The sequence below is a fragment of the Lynx rufus genome, unplaced genomic scaffold (assembly GCF_022079265.1).
Source record: "Lynx rufus isolate CCGP_SWC_20201006 ecotype Redwood Valley unplaced genomic scaffold, mLynRuf1.p SCAF_2, whole genome shotgun sequence".
Taxonomy (NCBI): domain Eukaryota; kingdom Metazoa; phylum Chordata; class Mammalia; order Carnivora; family Felidae; genus Lynx; species Lynx rufus.
Genome location: NW_025814834.1, coordinates 191876897 through 191898012, shown reverse-complemented (window position 1 = coordinate 191898012; position 21116 = coordinate 191876897). Strand labels below are relative to the sequence as shown.

General features: G+C 52.4%; 1 protein-coding gene across 2 annotated transcripts; it reads right to left on the bottom strand.

Moving 5' to 3' along the window:
• Window positions 1-7522: 7522 nt before the first annotated feature.
• HPCAL4 (hippocalcin like 4) lies at window positions 7523-10720 on the bottom strand. Of its 2 annotated transcripts, XM_047085322.1 has the most exons (3): window positions 10556-10720; window positions 10075-10290; window positions 7523-8535 (listed from the first exon to the last, which is right to left on the bottom strand). In XM_047085322.1, the coding sequence occupies exons 1-3, from the start codon at window positions 10715-10717 to the stop codon at window positions 8338-8340; spliced, it is 576 nt and encodes a 191-aa protein (XP_046941278.1). In that variant the 5' UTR covers window positions 10718-10720; the 3' UTR covers window positions 7523-8337. The 2 variants fall into 2 exon arrangements, with proteins under 2 accessions (XP_046941278.1, XP_046941279.1); XM_047085323.1 differs by lacking the exon at window positions 10075-10290.
• Window positions 10721-21116: the final 10396 nt, after the last annotated feature.

Below are 21116 nucleotides of genomic sequence, written 5' to 3'. Positions count from 1 at the left end.
AGGATGGTGATCCCCAAAGAAGAAAATGAAAAGCTAGATTCCAACCCCCCCCCCCCCCCCGTCCACCCTGCCAAAAGCTAACCCGCCTCTTTCCCCTCTGGTGCCAGGGCCCTGGGGATCCGATTGGCGTCCCCTTCTCCCAGACCCTAGTCTATTCTGAGGAGGGAGAGGGGGTGGTGGTGGATGGACAGCTCCGTCCAGGAGCAGGACTCTGCTCCTAGCCGGGCACACAATAGAGGGCCCAGCTGGGCAGCTATTCTCAACCAAGGCGAAAGGGTCTTTCAAGTCCCTGGTAAGACCAGGTCCCCTCAGCCTGGCGGGGGACTCAGGCACGGGAGACACCCGGGGACTCTGAACCCAGGTCCTTGCTGGCCCCTTGCGGGCCAGCAGAGGGCGCGGGTTCACAGGTTCCACCTGCAGAGCTTGGGGTGGTTAGTCACAGGCTATGGAGTGACTGAAAGGGGAAGAGTAGAAAAGGAGTTTGGGAACCAAAGACGATTGGACCACCACCCTGGAGTTCCAGGGCACTGTCTTCCCTTGGTGCAGAGCCTAGTGTGCAGCCACTTGTGCCACCTATCCCAAGGCACAGGTCAGGAAGCAGACAAGGGGCATCTCTGTGTGAGCCTAGAAGTCAGCACAGGTGTGTGGGAGCAGGAGGAGAACATACTGGCTTAGCCTGGAGGGTGTCTGGCTGGAAGGGGGCACAAAATAAAAGGATATTCCCAGGTCCTGGGGGGAACCAACCAAACCTTGTGTGGGAGGAAGGGGGAAATAATCAAAGCTTTTAGGATTGGGGTAAGTACTTTAGACTTGCCCTTCTCCAGACTTGATAGATTGTTTCCATGGATGGCCCCAAACTCCAGTCTGACTGCCCTTTGGCAGTGTGGCTTGACACAGAGACCTAGATGAGCCTTAGCAAGCTGCAGCTGTGTGCCACGTAAAGCTAAATGGGGTTAGAAACTCTAAGCAGAATGAGCCGATCAGCAGATAAAGATGGGGAAAGATGTGCAGAGGGCAGCAGGGACCCCATGAAAGAGAAACCATGCTACCCTGATAGGGAGCTGCCACTGGTCCAGACAGTTTCCCAAGCCCCAAATGAGGCCAGACGATACTGTCCATCTCTCAGTCTCCATGAGATGCTCCACACCCCGTCAACAAATGCCCCTCAAAAGTTGGCGGCTATTGATTTTGTCTAGCAACCTTTCCCACCTTCTTCTACAGTTGACACTTGTAAGACATGGGTACGAAGTACATGAGTTCACTTAAATGCAGATTTTTTTCAATAAATATAGAGAGAGTACTGTAAATGTGTTTTCTTTATGATTTTTTAAAGCCATGTTTCTCTAGCTCACTCTACTGTAAGAATACCGTGTGTAACGCATATAACATACGAAATATGTGTTATTTGGCTGTTTATGTTATTGAGGTTTCCAGCCAACAGTAGGCTATTAGTAGTTAAGTTTTGGAGGAGTCAAAATTTATACGTGTATTGTCGAATGCTTGTTGGTAGAGGGTGGTCAGTGCCTTTAAGCCCCGCATTGTTCAAGGGTCAATTGTACTAATGGGCCCTACCTCCCTGCCTCCTCGGTCACAGGAGTAAGCATGTGAGCTAGACCTGACCAATTGGAAAACCCTATTTCCCTGGACACAGTGATTGAACAAAGAATGGGCATGCGACCACAGCTGCGCCACTCTCCTGCATTCTTATATAGGGTTGCTGGGAATTTGGCTTTTTCTTCTCTGGGATTATTAATTTGGGACAATGTGAGCTAGGAACCCATCTTTCCCCGTGGCAGGTTAAAGCACATGAGAGGAGCCCATCTGGAGTGGACAGTGAGGTCACAGAGACAGAAAGCGGAAGCAGAGAGGGAGAGAGGCTGCAACATGGAGCCTCTGGATCCATCAGTGCTGGAATTCCCAGTTACAGGAGCCAACAAGCCTCCCTTTACACCTGGGCTTGTTTGAATTGGCTTTTGTTCCCCCCAAACCAAAAGCCTCAACTAATCCAGTCCTCTTACTCATACTGACATGAGTAGGCCTCTAAGGATTCTGTCTGACTCCGGCTTCAGTTCCTTTAAGAACTTTCCCTAGACCCCTCTTTGGAAGGGTTGGAACTCAATCCTAGATTCTTCTTTCCACCCTTTTTGGCTTCTGGCCATCGTCTCTGTCTTCTTTGTCACACCCTGACCACTGGCTTCATGCAGGGATTCCCTGGCTCTCTGCATTCCTGCACTTTGGCCAGCACTTCCCCTCAGGGTCCAGCTCTTCTGCAGATGAATAAACTGGGAACACACCCCTTTGCACGTAAATCCAGGATCCCTGCACTTGAACTGCTCTCCTGAGCAGCCTTAACCCAGCATGCCTGGTCCTGTTGGCTGCTCTTTAGCGAGACCTGGGGCAAGAAGCCACCTACTCCATGAAGCCCCCCTTCACCCTTCTCCTGACCCCCCGACCCCCCCACACACAGAAAGCACAATAAACAGTAACCTTGACGTTAGAAGACCTGAGTTCACGTTGCAGCCTTACCATTCCCTGAACTTTCATTTCCTTGCCTTGAAAAAAAAACAAAACAAAAGGAAACTTAAACATGTGCTTGGCTCAGCTGACCCGGAATCAAACAGAAAGCTGTTTGGTAACTATGATGGACTGTGTCCACATGAGGGGTCAACTGTTTGAGGCTTGGGAGGGCTTCACTGAGAGAGACATCATTGAGACAGGGAATGGGTGGCCCAGGCAGAGGCAATGGCTTGTGTACAACCACAGAAACATGAGAGAGGCCTTAAGGAAAATGGAGGACAATACGGGATGACTCAAATGCAGGGGGAAGGAGGGGGGTGGGGGAAAAACAGGCTTCAGAGGTCAGCAGGTGGCAGGAAGATCATGCCGGGCCTTGAGGGACTTTTAAGGAGCTTATCACACTGAGGAAAGAGGGGAGATTTTGAAGAATTGACATGGTCCAGACTTGCACTTTAGGGAAAACATTCTGGTTTCTTAGGGACAGCTGGATGGCACAGAGGGTAAGCCTGAAAGCAGGAGGTAGATCAGCCTGGGTCAGAGGTGATGAAGGCCAGAGGGGGAAGTTCTTAAGAGATGGGAACCCAGGACTTGTGCACCCCAAGGTAGGCAGGGAATAAAACTCCCCATCCCCCCAGTGAGGCTTCAGCTGGGAATAGCAGCCCCAAGTTCTCAGGCTCCTGAGTCACCTTCTGGGTTCATGGCTGCCCTGAGGCCAGGTCAACCTCCTTCCTCTGTCCTAATTGCTTCCTGCCAAGGAAGCTGGCCCCCTCCAAGCGTCCTTGAGAAAATCCTTGTTAATGCAATTGAGCGTTTCAGGACAAAGCAGGCACCTCCAGCTGCCACTGCCCCCAACTACTGCAACAACAAACAGTGCCTCTCTGGCCATTACAGGGCAGGGGAAGGAGGACGAGAGGGAAAATTCTAAGAAAAACACGTCAACACTAACTGCATCCCAGGGAGGTCTCAGGGCCTGGGCTGAGCTCCTGTGGATGGTGGAGCAGGTTACACGCTACACAACATCCTTGACCAGCAGGGCAGGTGAGACTGAAATCCAGGATTTGTTCCACTTGCCAAGCTGTGTACCATGGCATGACAAGGCTGTATTTGTTCAGAAGAAGGGGTATACTTTTCTCATTAGGCCAAAGGTGCCATCCACTGGCCCAGCTGTATACTTAGGAGGCTGTTTACACTCAGAAGGGGTGGCTTTTCCTAATTTGCTCAAAAGGGCACCATATGGCCTAATTATAATCTTGGCTCTTGGCTTTTCTCTTCACTCCCCACTATCCACTCATTTGGGCTCTGTGCTGCTTTCCATTGGACAGAGGGAGAAACAAAGTCCATTGTTGGCTGCCATTAGCTCCCTTCTGGGGAAACTGCTCTGCTCACAGGCCCACATATCAGTACCTGGTCTGGCTATTGATGAATGGACCAAGGCCTCCCTCTGTAAGCCAAGCTGAGCCAATCAGACCCTTTTGCTTGAAAACTGGAACTAAGAGATGCAGAGTATTGTCAGCTATTGGTGAGTCTTGATACAGTGTTGGGGCTGCAGCCACTTTTGCAGGGAAACCAAGGAAATCTGAAGAGAAACCGAGGAAAAGAACACAGATACAAATATTGCCAAGAGGAAAAGAGCCTGTGAGGCCCAGAGAGGAGAAGGGAGAGACCTTGTGGCCAGTTTCAGTTCTTTTGAGGCCCAGCCATTCTTGATTTTTCATCTTCAGGGTCCCTTGTAATCTGCTCCTCCTTTCTTTGAACTAACTCCGGTGGGTCTCTGTTCCACATAACCAGAGTCGTTGCTAGAATAAGGACCTCAGCCCCAAGGGAGTCATTGAGGTACCCCCAACGATGAGCTCCCCACCCCCCTCCCCGGGGCCTCTTCTCCCCTGTCCCTAACCCCAACCCTCTCTTAGCTTAGGGAAGAATAAGAGACCTCAGCATGGTCACACCTTTTATTCACTGTCAGTGAAAAAACACACCATACAGCACAGGGTTGGATAGTGAGGACAGTCACTGCGGGCACAGTCGGGAGCAGCACATGTGGAGAGGACAGGGAGCCACACTAGAGAATGAGTTGGGATGCCCCCTCTGCCACCCAGCTCCCCTATTTCCCCAGGTCTCCACATGCCCACAGCCTCCACAAAGCAGGAAGGGCCATACACCTTGGGAGGCCTGGTCCTGCCCCACCTTCTGGCAAAGGTAAAAGAAAACCTTGAAAATTTCAGAAAGAAAATTCCATGTTTTTCTGAGACTTTTCAGTTGCAGAATTTGACTTTTTTTTCCCGAAAATGATAAATAAAATACTTAAGAAATATATTCTTGCTTCCACAGTGATCTCTAAAGTCAGAACAAAACCTCACCCAGGGTGGATCTTCAGGAAAATGTGTTGATTTTGTAAATTTTTGTGTAAAAACATTTACAGTGTCAGCTTACTACCCTGTGTAGAAACACCACATTATTCTCTCATTCTTTCTCTTTCCTTTCTCTTCCCTCCCCTCCTTCTCTCTCTCTCTCTCTCTCTCTCTGCAGCATGATGAAATTCTACCTCTAGAAATTGTCAGGAAAAGATTCAGTGCCTTAGCTTATGGGCTTCCTTTTTCTTAACTTTTGATTTGAAGGTAAGTTATATAATCCTGATTATAGCTCAAAGGACTGGAGTGGCCATGTGAAGTAGACTTTGCTGATGATTTTTAGAGATAAGAAATAAGGGGCTCATCAATCAGCCCCAAAGGATGAACGAGGACAGAATGCAGTTAGAAGGTAGATTCTGAAACCTTGTAAATCAGACTTGCTGCAAAAAGAGACAAAACTTCAAAAGGAGAGTTTGAATATACTCTATGTATTGTTTTCATTGTCTATATATTTTTGTGTCTCTACAAGTCATACTTCAATCTCCACTAACCTTGAGCTTTATGGCAAGTCCCTCATACTGGCACAGGGATTGGAGGCCTGCCTCTCTTCTCAGGGCAGGGTCAGTGCTCTACCACAGGAACTCCTGAGCATGCAGCCTGTAGGACATCCGGGAGCATGTGGGAGCAAGACGTGGCCTGCCTGGGCTCCTCCTATCAGCAAGATGGTGTTCCCAGTTCCCAGCCTGGTTTTATGTGTTCACATCACTGGGCTGTCTGACAATGTTTGGCCAGACTGGCAAATATCACCCACAGGATACGTTGAGAAGCTTGGAGTGACCAAACATGCTCTCACGGGCAGGACTTACCCACCAACTGGAGAAAGACAAAAACAGTTCTCGTAGGGAGGAATAGGATAGTAAAGACAGTGCAAAGAAAGTGCAGGGTGCTTCCAGGGATCTGAGTCAGGGGCTTCCCAGGACAGCATTGACCTGTTAACAGAGCTGCCTAGAAGCAGACAACAAGATACTGAAAAATGTCAGGAGTTCAACCAAGCTCCTACTTATTTTTGGAAGACCACCACCTCAGAAACTTCTTAGCAGGAAGCATGTACAAGACCAAAACTAACTTAGCCTGCCCTACAGGCAACTTCATATGACTCAGATCCAGACAGAGGAGGAGGGAGAGACTCTGAGGGAAGAAACCCTCTTAGAGCCTTGGGTTCGAGCCTTAGCACTGTGACACTCCCTGACCGTGTGCTCTTGCACAAGGGATTCCCCCCCTTTCTGTGTCTCACTTCCCAAGCCTGGAGAAAGAGAATGAAAATCTCTATTTCCTAGGCTGGAGAATAGAAAGAAATGGAGTAGATGGCAAGCCTTTGAAAGTCACGAAGTTTTGTGATCGTGAGTTAGGTTAGATTCAATATTTGGGGGATGGGAACCCCAGTTTGTAAAAAGCCTTCCACTGGAAGTCTCAGCTAAGCCAGGCTGTTGAATATCTATGCATCTTCAGTGCTGAGTGGTAGCACAAGATACACCTAATGACCAGCTCCTCGGAGCAATGGAACATTCCTTGAGGCATTATTGGATAAAAACTTGCTGGTTACTGCCTGAGGATGTGAATTCCCAGCCTTACCACATGGCTGGTCATAGGCAGAAGACAGAAAGAGTGTGGCAGCTAAGTGGCCTTGCTACCTCCAAGGGCAGCAAGAAGGAAGGTCCAATAGAGTTTGGGACCAAAGGTCAGCATCCTCAAGCAACCTGCAAAGAAGGGAGGACGGGTGAGCACTCAGAAGAAGAGGCAGGCCGCATCTCTTTCCTGGAGATACAATCCCGTACTCCTGACTCGACAATCACTCCCTGCTCCTACCCTGGGCTGACAGCACCTGTATACGAGATTGTTGTCACCAACAGCTTAAGAGGAAATCTGTCACTGCATATCAAAGCTAATTTCTGATCACAAGTACAGGAGAAAATAAAGTGAAAGGCTTGAAGGAGCAAGATTAATTTTCTGGCAGTCAAAGCATGCAGCTGTATAGCTCACGGATCCAAAATCAGAAAGCAGACATTGGAAAGCAAAGCCAGTGCACCTGGAAGATGAGGAATTACCTGGCAGACTGAGGATCTGGGGTTAGAAAAAGCCTTTCAAATGGAGCACATCCCCAGCACTTTTTAGGCATTTTGGTCCATAAGTGTAGTCTGGCAACCTGAACAGTGGCCAGGTGGTCCTCTTCTTCTAGGTCCTCCTGTTTCTGTGGCAGTGAAAGAAAAAGCCCCTCTTTGAAACTAGACCAATCCGGAAAGGAACTACCAACATGTGGAAGATACACTCGTCTCACTCTCAGCAAACCTGTCTTTTCTGTTTCTGAAGTCGGCATCCAACCAGAGCAAGCGCATAATAGAGAGTTGCGCACTGAATTGAAAATGGTCATTAAAAAGGAAGCAGCAGAAGCTGCTGACAGTGACACTTCAGGACTTGATCTGATAAGAAAAAGTGTTATTTGGTAAGTTTGCTGGTATTTTCCCTCTTTTTTCTCAGCTCTCCCTTCCCCCCCCCTGCAAAATTAGCATTTTCTATATTCATTTAATCATTTTACAAGAAACCAAGTAATATAAAGTATGTTTTAATATCCTAAACTAATAAAATGACTTTAGCTCTTTCAAAGGGTTCTAAAAAAATAAGTATTACATAAATATCAGTGTTTCTTAAAACTTCCATTCACATGGTTCCTAGACTTCCAAACACTTTTCGTTTCATCTCTCTGCAGCTCTGGGTGGAGCTGAGCTGAAAGATTTCATAGTTCCTTTCGAACTAACTAGCCTTTCCATGCCCTCTGCTCAGCTGTGTGTGACGTTTCCATCTGAGACTCTGACCACTGCCTCACCCTCCTTTATGAGCTTCCAGAGGGCATGGAATGTGTTCTGTAAAATACCATAACCTTAGCACCTAGAGGTGCCTGGCATTGAACAGGTGCTCAATAAACGTTAGGTGAAGAAAGGATTGAATGAACGCTCCAAAGGCTGGGGCTGGAGGGGCCAGGTAGAGTCAAGGGGGCAGGGCAGAGACCACCTTTAAGGAATTTACATCCTCAGCAAAGGACAGGTCCACTTTGGCCCTTTAATTGGGATCTGTGGGGCCACATCCTGTAAAGCATAATCCCAGGAAGAATAGACTTTCAAAGCAGACCCACAGCCCCCCCGTCCTCAACCCTGTCTCTTGGGGCAAAAGCCAACTCTCTATGCCCATGTTCAGGGCCATGACTGGGGGGTGGGGCTAGACCACAGAATACCTGAGGATCTGTCTGTTTTCCAGGGTGAGGTGGTCCCTCAAGGATCTTGACTGAGGGGAGCAAGGGCTTGGGCAGAGGGGTGGGTGAGCCAGAGAGTGAGGCTAGAGTACCCCTCCCCCTGAGAGGTCATCGGGTTGGGAGGTGGCCACGCCCCTCCTGGCCAGGGGCCCTGCCCCTCACCACCCTCTACTTCTGCATGTCGCACTGAAGCAGTAGCACAATGGATGGGTCACTCTTGGCCGCCTCCTTGAACTCCTCCAGTGTAATCTGGTCGTCCTTATCCTGGTCCATCTTCTTGAAGATCTTGTCCACACGCTGCTGGGGCGTGAGCCCATCCTGATTCATACGCATCATGATCACAGTGCCCACCATCTTGTAGATAGCCTGGCAGGGGTGGAGGGGAAAGAGGGGAACTGTGAACACCCACAGTGAACAGAGACAATGGCGGTGGGGGGGGCGGGGTGGTGAATGAATAGGGGTGGGCAGAGAGAACACTGGGAGATGGCAAGGATACTGGAAGGTGATGTATGGTCACTAAGACTGAATATTTCATGGTTATCTCATAACCAAAGATGTCTAAAACCCAAGTCTTCTCCTCCAACTTGCCCTCCCCCCAGCATTCCCTTTCTCATTAAAGAGCAAATTCAGGGGCGCCTGGGTGGCGCAGTCGGTTAAGCGTCCGACTTCAGCCAGGTCATGATCTCGCGGTCTGTGAGTTCGAGCCCCGCGTCGGGCTCTGGGCTGATGGCTCAGAGCCTGGAGCCTGTTTCCGATTCTGTGTCTTCCTCTCTCTCTGCCCCTCCCCCGTTCATGCTCTGTCTCTCTCTGTCCCAAAAATAAATAAACGTTGGAAAAAAAAAAAAAGAGCAAATTCATTCTTTTAGTTGTTCAGACCAAAAACCTTGACTTTCTTGACTCTCCCTCAAGTCCAATCCTTCAGCAAAACTCGTCAGCCCAGATTTTGCATTAGGTCCCATATCCAACCACTTGCACTGCTCCTGACTGGCCTGCAGTGGAAACCTCCTAACTGGTCTCCCTGCTTCTGCTGCCTTCCCATGCCCTTCGTCTATTCTCCACACGGAGAACAGAGGGCTCTAAATGGTTTCCCTCTTGCTCAGAATAAAGTTAAGTCTCTACCCCAGACTGTGAGACCGGGATCCTGGCTGCCTACCTGACCACTTCCACTCTCCCCTCTCTCACTTCTCTTGTACCACCCTGCTCTCCTGGCTACTCCTTGAACGCTGCAAACACAGTCTCACCTCAGAGTCTTTGCATTTACTGTTCCCTCTGCACAGAATACTCTCCCCCACCCCCAGATTAATCTACATGATTAACTCCCTCACCTTATTCAGGTTGCTTCTCACATTTCACCCTATACACACCTCCTCCATCGCGTTAGCTCCCCTTACTTTGTTTTTCTTATGTCCTAACATTTATTGCTTCACATGCACAGGGTTTTTTTCTTGTTGTTTCAAAATATTCTCACTGTAGAAGGAATGTCCTCCCCCCGCAAAAAGCAGTACCTTTGAACAGTGCCTGGCACATGGTAGCACTCAATACATACTTGTTGAAAAAATAATGAGTTACAAACATAGGCTCTGAAGTCAGATTTCCTAGATTTGAATCATGAACCACTATTTGCTATGTTTCCACATCTGTAAAATGGGGTTTCTGCCAGTACCTACTCCATAGGGTTATTGGGTAAAGCACTTAGCATAAGGCCAGTCCTTACACTGCACGCCAAACCAATGCTAGTTAGCCACTGGGTCCTGGGAGGCGGGATGCGGGGGCAGGTGGGGTGCAGCGGGGATGTTCCTGAGGCCCGACAGTAAGGTGACTGGAGATGGCTGGAGAGGACATGCCCCGAAGCCAGGAGCGCGTCACCCCAGCACACCCCGGCCTCCCGGATCTGCCCCAGCGCACCTCGATGATCTCCAGCATCTCCAGGCGCGTGATGCGCCCGTCGCCGTCCAGGTCGTACATCTCAAAGGCCCAGTTGAGTTTCTGCTCAAAGCTGCCGCGGGAGGTGACGGAAAGGGCACAGATGAACTCCCGGAAATCGATGGTGCCGTCGCCATTCTTGTCAAAGGTGCGGAATGCGTGCTGCGCAAACTTGGAGGCGTCGCCGTAGGGAAAGAACTGAGGCGCGGACGCGGGTAGTGGTGAAGCCGCAGTCTAGATGTCTCTGCCCGCCCGCGGCTGTCCGGCCCGCCCCCTGGGGTTGCCTAGCCCCGCCCCGGCCATCCGGCCCGCCCCCTGGGGTTGCCTAGCCCCGCCCCTGGCTGTCAGCCCGCCTCCTAGGGTTGCCTAGCCCTGCCCCCGGCCATCCGGCCCGCCCCCTGGGGTTGATTGGCCCCGTCCCTGGCCATCAGCCCACCTCCTGGGATGGCCTGGCCCCGCCCACCTTGATGTAGAGCTGCTGGAATTCCTCCAGGTTGAGGATGCCGCTGGGGCAGTCCTTCAGGAAGCCTTTGTACCACTGCTTCAGCTCCTGCTCGCTGAATTCGGTGTTCTGAACCAGGTCCTCCAGCACCTCTGGGGCCAGTTTGCTGTTGGTCTTCCCCATGGCAGGGCCTAGAGGACAGGGGCTCCCTCAGTTTGGTTCAGGGCAAGGCCGCCTCACCAGCGGTCCCCAGGTCCCCATAGGACAGGTTCTCTTTCTCCACAACAACCCCTCCCATAACAAGTCCCACATTCTCACAGCCAGGATTCCTCCTTCCACAGCAGGATGGGTCTCCTGCTCTCACCTCCACCCTCCACAGCCTCCCCCACTTCCTACAGCTAGGCTCTATCCTTCACACACTTTCCCACAGGACGCCCTGCCTCCCCCACCCCCTTCCCCTCATCATTCATTTCTCTCCCATAGCGGCCCCTCCCCCCTCCTGGCAGCAGGTTTTCCCTCCTGGCACCCAGGATCACCACCCCCAGGTCTCGGCTCCTGGCCTTCTGGCTGACTGGCGCTGATGCCACAGCCTGCATCCTCCCCTCTCCCGTTTACACCTGGCATAGCCCCCCACACCCCTAGAGTCTTAATCCCTTCTCCTTGCTATTTAGAGCTTTCCACGCTTGGCCCCTACCCGCCTCTGCAGGCTTTTTTCTGCTCAAGGACCTGAGGAAGGTTCCTCATATGTCCCGCCCCCGGCACCATCTCCCAAGTTCTTCCTCAAGGCTTTCTGGGCCACCCCAGCAGGAAGCTTGTCCCTCCCCTCCTCTGTACAAATAAAAGTCCTAGCTGATAGCATTGATGACCCTGACTAATCCTGTTTTTCATTAGTCACTCATTCCCTGAGCATTTATTGAGGCTGGCTGTGCTAGGTCCCATGCCAGTGATGGGGATAAAGTAGATACGGGCCAACCCTCAATAGCTCATAATTGGGCCAAAGAGGTAGCTGGCTGATTGTCAAGGGCCTTCAATCCATGCCAAGGAGTTTGGCCTTTACCCACAGGGATTTTAAAGCAAGGGCTGAGAAGATAGCATTCAGTCCATCAACACAGAATGCTTACAAATGGCAGGTCCTGAACTAGGCGCTGGGATGAGAAAGTAGGAATGTGTTTTAGAATTTTTCCTTTGGCTACAGCGTGCAAGATGACCTGGGTGGGGGAAGGTACAGAGAAGAGAGGGGCCTGCTGCGTGGTTCAGGTGAGAGATGGTGACACTGAGCAGAGGCCGTGGAGTGACATGGATGGACCGAGCCATGTTAGGAGGAGGCGCTGGCAGGACTCGGGTGACTGAATGTGGGGATGAGAGCAACACAGAAGTTGAGGCAGAGGCTCAGATTTGGGGCTGAATGAGTGGAGGTGGTGTTGCTGAGAAGCGGGTTTGGGGAGGATGAAGAGTCATTCCCCCACTGGAACAGGAGCCCCTCATGTAGCCTGTGACAGAGGAGTTTCTGCAGAGGGAGGTACAGGCCCTCCCCAGGATGTATCAGGAGTGAGGCCTTGCCAGGCCCTGAAGGCCAGGTAGACATTCTTGGCTGACCTCCATGGGAGGAATATCCCTCCAGGAACTGTTTCCAGGACCTGGCCCTGGAGGTGAGTTTGACCTGCCTGGAGTCTCTTTGGGAAGGCACCAGACTCCGACCCCAGGGTAGCCTGTCATGAAGATACTCTGGAAGAGGAAGTTGTCAGGTTAGCAGAAGAAATTCCTCTTCCATAGCCCACTGCATGCCAGTGTGGCTTCTAATCCTTACTGCTAGGGGTGCCCTGAACAACCAGATCTGAGATTGGTCTGTTCCATGTCCCCTCCCTTGCTATGTGGCTTCAAGTTAGTTACAAGATATCTCTGGGCCGCACATGCCTCCAGTGTGCCATGAGGAAGATCAAGCAGGAGTGGGGGAGCGACATCCTCCCCCGCCCACCACCCCCAGAGGATGAGGAATCCTCTATGCTCCCAGGAGAAGCCAGGGAGGGGGAGGCATGCCATCCTCAGGAACCCCGAACGTGGGGTCCAAAACAGCTGCACTGGGCACAAGGATGCCTCTGGAACACCTATGGGCAGAAGAAGGAGGCAACATCCCCTGCTGACCCCTCCCCAAGTCCAAAGCACACTGCAGGCTCAGGGTGTAGCCAAGCGAGCTAGAGAACCCAGAGGGAGAGGTGTCCAATAGGGGAGGTGGAGCCTTTCCCGCGTTCTTCTGGGGGATGTGCCTGAGCGTCTGTGTGAGGGGCTGGGTGTGGGCGGGAGCATGTCAGTGAATGAGACCGCAAATCTGTCAGAGCACACATGTCTGCGTGTGTGCGTCATGATGTCTGTGTGGTTCTGGCCTTCCGTCCCTTGACTCCTTCCTGCCTTGTGCTCCCTTCCCACAATTCTCTATCTCTTGGGGTCACACCTGTTCCCAGCCCCAATTTGGTCCCAGGATTATGCCTCTTCCTTCATTTCTCTTCATTTCCTTTGTTGTTCTTGGATTACCAGTCAAAGCTGGCAGTCCCTTTAAGATATCGCCTTATTTGGGGGCGCCTGGGTGGTGCAGTCAGTTAAGCATCAGACTCTTGATCTCGGCTCAGGTCATGATCTCACAGTTTGTGAGTTCAAGCCCCGCTTCGGGCTCTGTGCTGAGGGTGCAAAGCCTGCTTGGGATTCTGTCTCTCCTTCTCTCTGCCCCTCCTCTGCTTGTACTAGCTCTCTCTCTCTCTCTCTCTCTGTATCTCTCTCTCAAAATAAATAAATAAACCTGAAAAAAAAAGATATCCCCTTATTTTAGTGAAAACTGGAACCCAGAGAAAGGAGACAACTGGCTCAGAGTTACACATCAGGTCAGTGGAAGGGTCCAGATGAACACCCAGGCTGAATCCATGCCACCTGCCTGGACTACTCTCTCCAATTTATGACTACTCTTGTCCAGTACAGACCTTCCCCACTCCTGCCTGCCTTCTGGGAAAACTTTAGCTCTGATCTCCCTCTTGGCCTCAGTGGGTCCATCTTACTGTGCTCCAGCCCACTGTATCTGACATCCAGGAAATATCCACCCCTCGGGGTAGCCCAACAGCAACTCTGACTCCCCTCATCTACAACCAGACACCCTCAACCTGTGGCCACCTTCTCTCTCCATCGGCCCTTCCTTCCTTTCCTCCTCCATCCCAGAGTGGAAGTGCAATGTTAATTACCTTTACTTTCCCCTCTTCCTTTTCCCTAGGTCCAACTTGCAACCAAGCCCTGCTGTTCTTTCTTTTGATGCTCTCCTGGAAACTTCACCATGTCCTCTCTCCCCCCACCCCCCATCGTCAAGGCCAGGGGCACAGCTAAAGGGGCTGAGATCCAGCTGGAGCACTGCATGCGAAGCCATGCCCATGGGCTCAGCTGCCTCAGAGGAAGTGTCTTTCTTCTGATTTCTCCGTTCTGAAGCAGCTTCATCTCTGGTTTTGCCCATAAGTATACGATACAGGCTAGAGGTGGATATGCCCATGGGCCCCCTTGTACTCTAGAGTCTTCTAGAATCTGGCATCAAGGTGCCCACCTGTCTAGCCTTACTTCCCACTGCTCCCCTCATAACTACATGCTTTTCAGTTAGTTTTCACACAGCCAGGACCTATTTCCCTATTGCATAGTGGCTTTCCCCTCCCCTAATATCCTTTCTTCCCCTCTGGGCTGACGCAGCTATCCTCAGCACTCAGGCCTGGCTGAAGCCTACTTCCCAGCCTGGACAGTGGACAGTCAGCAGCATGCACCCAGCCTTTGAGGGCTGTGGAACTGAGCCCCACAAGTGTGTGGACTCCAGAACTCTCTGACCCTCACCTTGTGCTCTAGAATTCCAGAAGGGAACCTGATTTGGGAGAGATCTTCGTATTAAGCCCTGGCCCAAGCCAAAAAATATTCTTTTAAGTTTTTTGCTCAATGGCAAAGTGTTTATCCCCCTCCGCCATATAACCAAGTCCACTTTGGGGCAGATCGGAGAGTGAGAAAAGCACTTTTCCCATCATTCCGAGTTCTGCCCTCTGGTAGCTGCCTCACACCAGTCCCGCTCTGCCCTCTGTGGCTATGCAGAACCGCCGGCAGAGACCCAAAGGCCATGTCTGGCACAGAGTAGTTCAATGAATGCCCCTTGGTGGATTACACAAGAGGGGCAGAAACCTCGTCTTCCTCCTTGGAATGGCGTCAGTCTCTTTTGTTTATCTGTGTTCTCCTGCCATGGCACCCACTTCAGAGACAGTGGAACCCAGACCCGGGGAAAGGAAGGGTTCACTGAAGGCCAACTACAGCCCACCAGTAGCAAGGCAAAGGCCCTGGGGGCATGTTCTGTTGGGACTGTGGCCCCGCTGAACATCTGCAGGCTCCCCTGCCTACCTCTTGAGGGTTGCCCTCCAGCTGTGAAGGAGCTGGCACTGCCCCGTACACAAAGCTGCTGCCCCTCTGTGCTCACAGGCTTCTTCCAGAGGGCAGAGCTCCAGGTTGTGGGCTTCAAATGGGGAAGTGGCAGTGAGGGTAGGAGGGATTGAGGGAGGCAATAATCCCACACCCTCACCCAGCTTCAAAGGAGCTGGTGCTGAGACGGTTGCCATGGTGACAACAGCTCCCTGGTCAGGAGATTTTTCTCCTTCCTCTCCTCCCTTTGCTCCTCTCCAAGCAGCTGCCATAGCGGCACGTCTTCTCCCTCTCCTCCTTAACGAGGGGCAGGGCATTACAAACAAAACGTGGGCCCTAGTGACCACCTCCACTTTGGAACTGTCCATGCCACGTGGGCTGGTGGTCTGGGAGGGGACTCCGGACAGCTGAGACCGGGCCTTGGCTTGGAGAGTGTGTGGGAGGGGGAGGCCTGGGTTAGAAGCAATGCCCCCTTGGTGAGGACTAACGCCCCCCCAGGCCTCCTCTCTGAAATGCCTAATGGCTTAGGGCAAGAGTGAAATGGTCCCATCTGCCCATAATTAGCCACAGAACCAGAACATGTCAGGGTTGGAAGGCCGTTCAAGACCATCTCATCAAGTCCACCCTCTGTCCGGCCCCCTTCCCCATTTCACGAAGGGTCAGAAAGGGAAGTAACTTGGTCAAAGGCAAACAGCAGGTGGGGCAAAGGGAAGATTTAACCCAGCTCTTCTGCCCTCCAGATTCAGGCCACCTTAGGGAAAGGAGTGACACAGTCCACATGGAGCTTTGGCAGATCCTTGTGGGGCAGCAGGAAGATAGGAGAGAGAGAGAGCGACTGAGTGCAAGAAGGCCAGAAAGGATTCAAATTAGAGATGTTTGAGAGGCAGGACTCAGCACCTGTGAAGGGTGAGGGGAAAGGAGAAGGCTGGGACCTTGACAGCAGTGACAGTCAGGTATGGGTAGCCTGCTGGGGGTGGTGCCCCTGGCTCATCCTCCAGCCAGGATGAAAGAGGCCAAACATGGGACCACTGCCTAGCCCCGGGACCATGGGAGGTGGCAGTGCTGTTGAGGAAGTGTGAGGAGAAGAACTGGGGGGGGGGGGGAGGTGTTCTTCCCTCCCCCAGGTATGCTGTGAGCTCTATCACCTTGAGGGGTGGGAGATGGGGACAGTCCGAGGGGACAACGTGAGGTGGGAGTAGGCTCTCCATGGAGGTGGGGGCTGTCTTTGGGGACAGGGACCTTGTGATGTGAAGTGCAGAGCTAGCTGCTGGTGGGGCCGGGTGGCATGGGTGGGGGCTATCTGTGGAGGTGGGAGGTTGCCACGGTGCTGGGCAACTAACTACCCATAGGCAAAGGGGAAGGGTGATTACTGCCTCCTGGAGCACCAGCAACACCACACCCCCAGCGTGGGTGGGTGTGGGTGTGGGTGTGCGGTGTGTGTGTTGGGGGCCAGAGCAGTGGGTGTTCTTACCTGAGCTGGGAGTAAGAAGGCGGCTCTGCCTCCTTCCCTGAGACCCATGGGGCCTGGATTAGGGTGGGAGTCCCTGCCCGGGGGCAGATGCTGCCGCCTATGGAGGAACCAGGGGTCAAGGAGATGAATGAGGGGAACAGGAGAGGAGAATGGGAATGGAGAGTGGAGGGGGAGGGGACAAGGGCCTCTGCCCGGCCCCGCCCGCGTTACCTGAGGCCGCTCGCCGGGTCGCTGGATGGCTCTGAGCCTCGGCGGGCCGCGGGGAACGAGACTGGCTCGCGGGCTGGAGGCCAGGCTCTCCGAGGTCCGCACCGGAGCCGCCTCCCAGCTCTTGTATCACTATGTCTCTCGGAGGCGACACGATTTGCATAAGCCCCGCCTCATCCCGGGCAGATCGGGCGTTGATTGGCTCCGCTGGGGCGGAGTGGCAGGCGGGGTTTCAGGTGGGGACTGGATGGCCAGTGAGGCCGGGCTGCCGGAGCGCGCCCCGCCCGCCCGCGCTGACCTTCTCGTAGTCGCGAGGAAGGGGGAAGGGCTGTGCCCCCGACTGTACCCCGCCCTAGGGTTCAGACTCCGGGCCTCAGTCTGCGGCCAAAGGTGATGATTGAAGTGGATTCGCGCAAACAACCGCACGGTTGCTGTGGAAACGGGAGAGCCACAGCCGAGTCTCTAAGCCTTCCCTTCCAGGGCCCCAGCCGGGGGTGGGGATGGAAGAGGGGATGAGTCACAAGATGCGACCCCCTCCAAGTCCCACCCGAAATTGGAGGAGGGCGACGGGGAGCTGCAGAGAAGCTGACTGGTGGAGGGAAGAGCTGGGGTGGTCGCCCGCCCACGCCTTCGCTTCGCCCCCTCAACACACGCCCTGCGCTACCGGCGGGGAACTGAGAGGAGGGTGGGCGGGCGCGGAGAACGCAGCGCCAGTGGCGAAGCGCCCAACCTCTATCTGGACCCACGCTAGTCCTGGGCTCCCTACAGCCCCTAATTCCGATCCTCTCCAGACAGGCCTTCCTTATTGCTCACGGACCCCCAAGAGGCCTCTCGGGATCTCCCCCAGAAGGTCCCCCTGCCTACCCCATGCACCTTCCAGTCTCCACCCTCCCATCTTCCCGTCCCGCAGACGGAGCCGGTCCCCAGCCGCCGCCAGTCTCCCAGTCTCCGGCCTCGGATGTTGACACAAACCCGAGGTGGTTTACACTGAGTGAGTCTGGAAGGTTTCAGGGCCCCGGGAACACCTCTTCCCCGCACTTAGGGGTCTCCCCAAAGCCCGGACGGGCTGCCCTGGCAGCTGAGAGCTCCCCACCCAAGGAGGTGGGAAGGAACCTTTTTATTCCAAACTGGGAGGGGGCTGGCCGGGAGGGGAGCAGGTATCTCTCCCGCTGGGCCACGTGCGGAGGAGGGACTTCTAGGCATCTGTCAGAAGTGGGGCGGGGCGTCTGGAGATTGGCCGAATGGGAGCGGGGATGCTGAAGAGCAGCGGGGGAGGGGGGGAAGAGGTGAGGCTTCTGCCGAAAGAGCAAAAGTTGAGGTGCGCCGGCTATAGGAGATGAGGACAGGCCAGCCAAGAATGGAGGCGAGGCTTCAACGACTGGTCCCCAAAATTCCCGGGCCAAGCTCCCGGCGGAAGGAACCCATGGACGTCTCTTTGTGGGAACCCGACCCATTCCTGTGGAACCCCCGTTTTGCTGTCCCTTTCTTACGGCTGCAGACTGTCTTCTCTCTGGGGCCCTAACAGGATGACAGCACTACCTGGGCCTCCAGTTAGCTGGCACATCCCTGGCCCCTTGATTGATGATTCACAGGGACAGGTGTTTGAAAGTCCTGACACTATCACTTCCTGAGCACCTTCACCTGCCCTGGGGACACGGAGACAGGCAAGAACTCATCCCTGCTCACAGATAAGCATAATCCAAAGCATGAGAAAGTGGGAAGCAGCAGCATGGGTTGCTGGAAGTGGTATCTGAAACTCTACAATGGGGCCCTACCTTTGCCAATGATGCTACGTATTACCAAAGTCAAGACCATTCTCTCTCTGGGCTTCCCAGTCTACGGGGAAGTTGTGAGAGCTGGTGCCAGAGGCCCAGGGGAGCAGGGGAAGAATTTCAAGTAGAAGAGTGAAGACAGACTGTTTGCAACCCTGGACAGAATTGTGTGGGCATGACTCTGTTTCACTACACTTGTGAGCTCCTTAACAACAACTAACATATACTGATGAGAACTTACTTTGTGCTAGGCATTGGCACTATGTAAATATGATGTACATTTTGTATCCTAACACTTTATATGTATTACCTAATTTGTTCCTCACAAGAACTCTATGAGGCAGGTACTATTATGACTCCACGTAACAGATGAGGAAATTGAGGCTCAGAGCCCTTAAGTGACTAGCCCAAGCTCACAAAGCTAGTAAAGCTGCAGGGCTGGGATTTGAACCCAAGCAGGCTGGCTCCAGAATACACTCTTAGACAGAAAAAATACTGCCTCTCTTTAAGATCTTTCAAGTCCTTAATGGCAGGGACCTTGGATTGGAATATTCTTTATCTGATCCTCCAAGGCATGAGAAAGGCAAACAAAGCCCAGCCTCCTGGGAGCAGCTTCTGGAACTCTGAAGTGGTTGAGACATAGGGTTCCAAGCTCTCCTGGACTGCAAGAGGGCCAGAATGTGGCTGCACCTGACTCCCCCATCCCCCACCCTGGAATCAGCATGGGATCCAGGAATCCCAGGTAAGCGGAGAAAGGAAGGCAAAGGCAGTCGGTGAAACAGGATATACTGGTCCTTCTCTGGCTGTTTAAACCAGGCAGGACCACTCATGCAGCCTCGCCCATGAATCATCCCGGGCCCTGTGACTGTTCCTGACCTGCCGGTCATAACCCATCTTCCCCTGCTTATAACACTTGAGATCCTGATCTTGATCCTGTCTCTGCCTTTAGGTTTGGTGTTTAAAACAATAATGGTGGCTGTTACCGAGTTGCTTCCCTATGTATTAAATTCCCTGCCAAGTCCTTTATCTGCATCATCTCACATAATCCCACGGATGATCCCTGCCATTAAAGATATCTAACAATCCATTCAAACATGAGCATCACCAATCAAAGTGGATGCTGACCTTAGTGCTAGACCAAAGACTTAGTAGGTCTTCGTTCTGCCAAGAGTTAACACTTTAGTTATTGGATCAAGGGGAATAGTCGGGAGAGAAGCTTAGGGATGGGTGGGGTGGGGGGGGGGGGTGTGGCGCCCAAGGCCTACGATTACCTATTTACCAATCAATTTGGAAGTATTTTGGTGTTTTAACAACCAGTTCAGCTGTACCAGGCATGGGGACTGAATTTCAGCCCTAGCATACTTTATTTCATGGCAGTGGATGGAGGCTCAGAGAGCTTAGACAATTTGCCCGTTGTAACACAGCTCATTAGTGACAGAGAGGACTCCAATCTAGGTCTGACTCCAGAACCCACACTCTTAGTACTGACTGACCTGTGTTCCTAGGAAGAGAGAGCTGGGGTTTCCACTTTCTGCAGCTAAAGGCTGAGCCAGGGGAATGTGGTTTAACTTCTGGGACTTTGTTGTGGCCTTACTATTCTCAGGCTTGGAGCCTTGGCAACACCTGTTCCATGTTGTTGAAAAGAGCAGGCCGTGCCCCTGCAGAGTGAGGAGGGCAGGCTGTATGGGACAGCGTGCATGTGTGGGAGACCCCAAGAGCGGACACAGAGGGAAACCTCAGTAAGGTTTTGATGAGGACAGAGGTCTGCAGGCAGCGGACACTTCAATTTGCTTCACCAGAGTGCTAGCATTCCTCACATCGGGTACCGACAACAAGGATGCCTTTATGATGGATAACACCTTCCTCACTCCCTGGGTTTCCTCAGACTTGGCTCCTGCAGTCTGGTGACAGCTAGAATTCCCCTGGGTCTTAGATATTTCAGTCTTTTTTGTGGCTGGGAGAGAGTGAGATCACCAGCTTTGGGCTCCTTCCTCTCCCTTATTGGCTAAGCGGGACATTTTTTTTTTCTTTTCCAAAATAGAAATCTATTATCTTTTTTCTTTTCCTGTTAATACATGATGGCTAAACAAATGGTACAGAGAGAGTGGAAATTCCTGCCCCCCCCCCATTCCTCCCTTGAGCATTTCCATGCAGGGGACCTTGCGTTTTTGTCTGCCCTTCATTCCCCTTCTTCTGGAGAAGCCCTATAGCATAGTGGGTTAGATGTGCAGACTCTGGAGCCAGGCTTTCCAGGTTTTCATCCCAGCTCTATCACTCACCTGCTGTGTGACCACAGTCAAATTACTTAGCCTCTCTGTGTGTCAGTTTCCTTATCTGTAAAAAAGGGATAATAATAACAGTACCTATGTCAAAGGGTTACTCAGTATTAAAATGAGTTAGTATATGCAAAGTGCTTAGAACAGATTTTGCTTTGGGGAATTACACAGCCCATATTGTGTACAGTCTTGGTGGAATTATCAATCCGGGTGCCCTGCCTTCCTGTGGACAGGGTTGGGCATGAGACCCCAGTAGGGTTAAATGGATACCCCCACCCCCCACCCCGTCCAAGCGAATCTGAATCTTGAGTAAAGTGACTCAAGGACACTAGATGGTTACCGTTGGTTTATGCCAGGGCAGTGCTCTGATGACTGTCCACTCATTCCTGCTATCTGAATCCTCGGGAGTGACTCTAGCACACATCCACGTACAAGAC

Coding starts and splice junctions, on each gene's coding strand:
- HPCAL4 (XM_047085322.1), bottom strand. CDS start 10,717: ATGGGGAAGACCAACAGCAAACTGGCCCCAGAGGTGCTGGAGGACCTG. Junction 10,291..10,555: donor TCCAGCAGCTCTACATCAAG/GTGGGCGGGGCC, acceptor TCCGCGCCTCAG/TTCTTTCCCTACGGCGACGC. Junction 8,536..10,074: donor AGATGCTGGAGATCATCGAG/GTGCGCTGGGGC, acceptor CACCCCTGCCAG/GCTATCTACAAGATGGTGGG.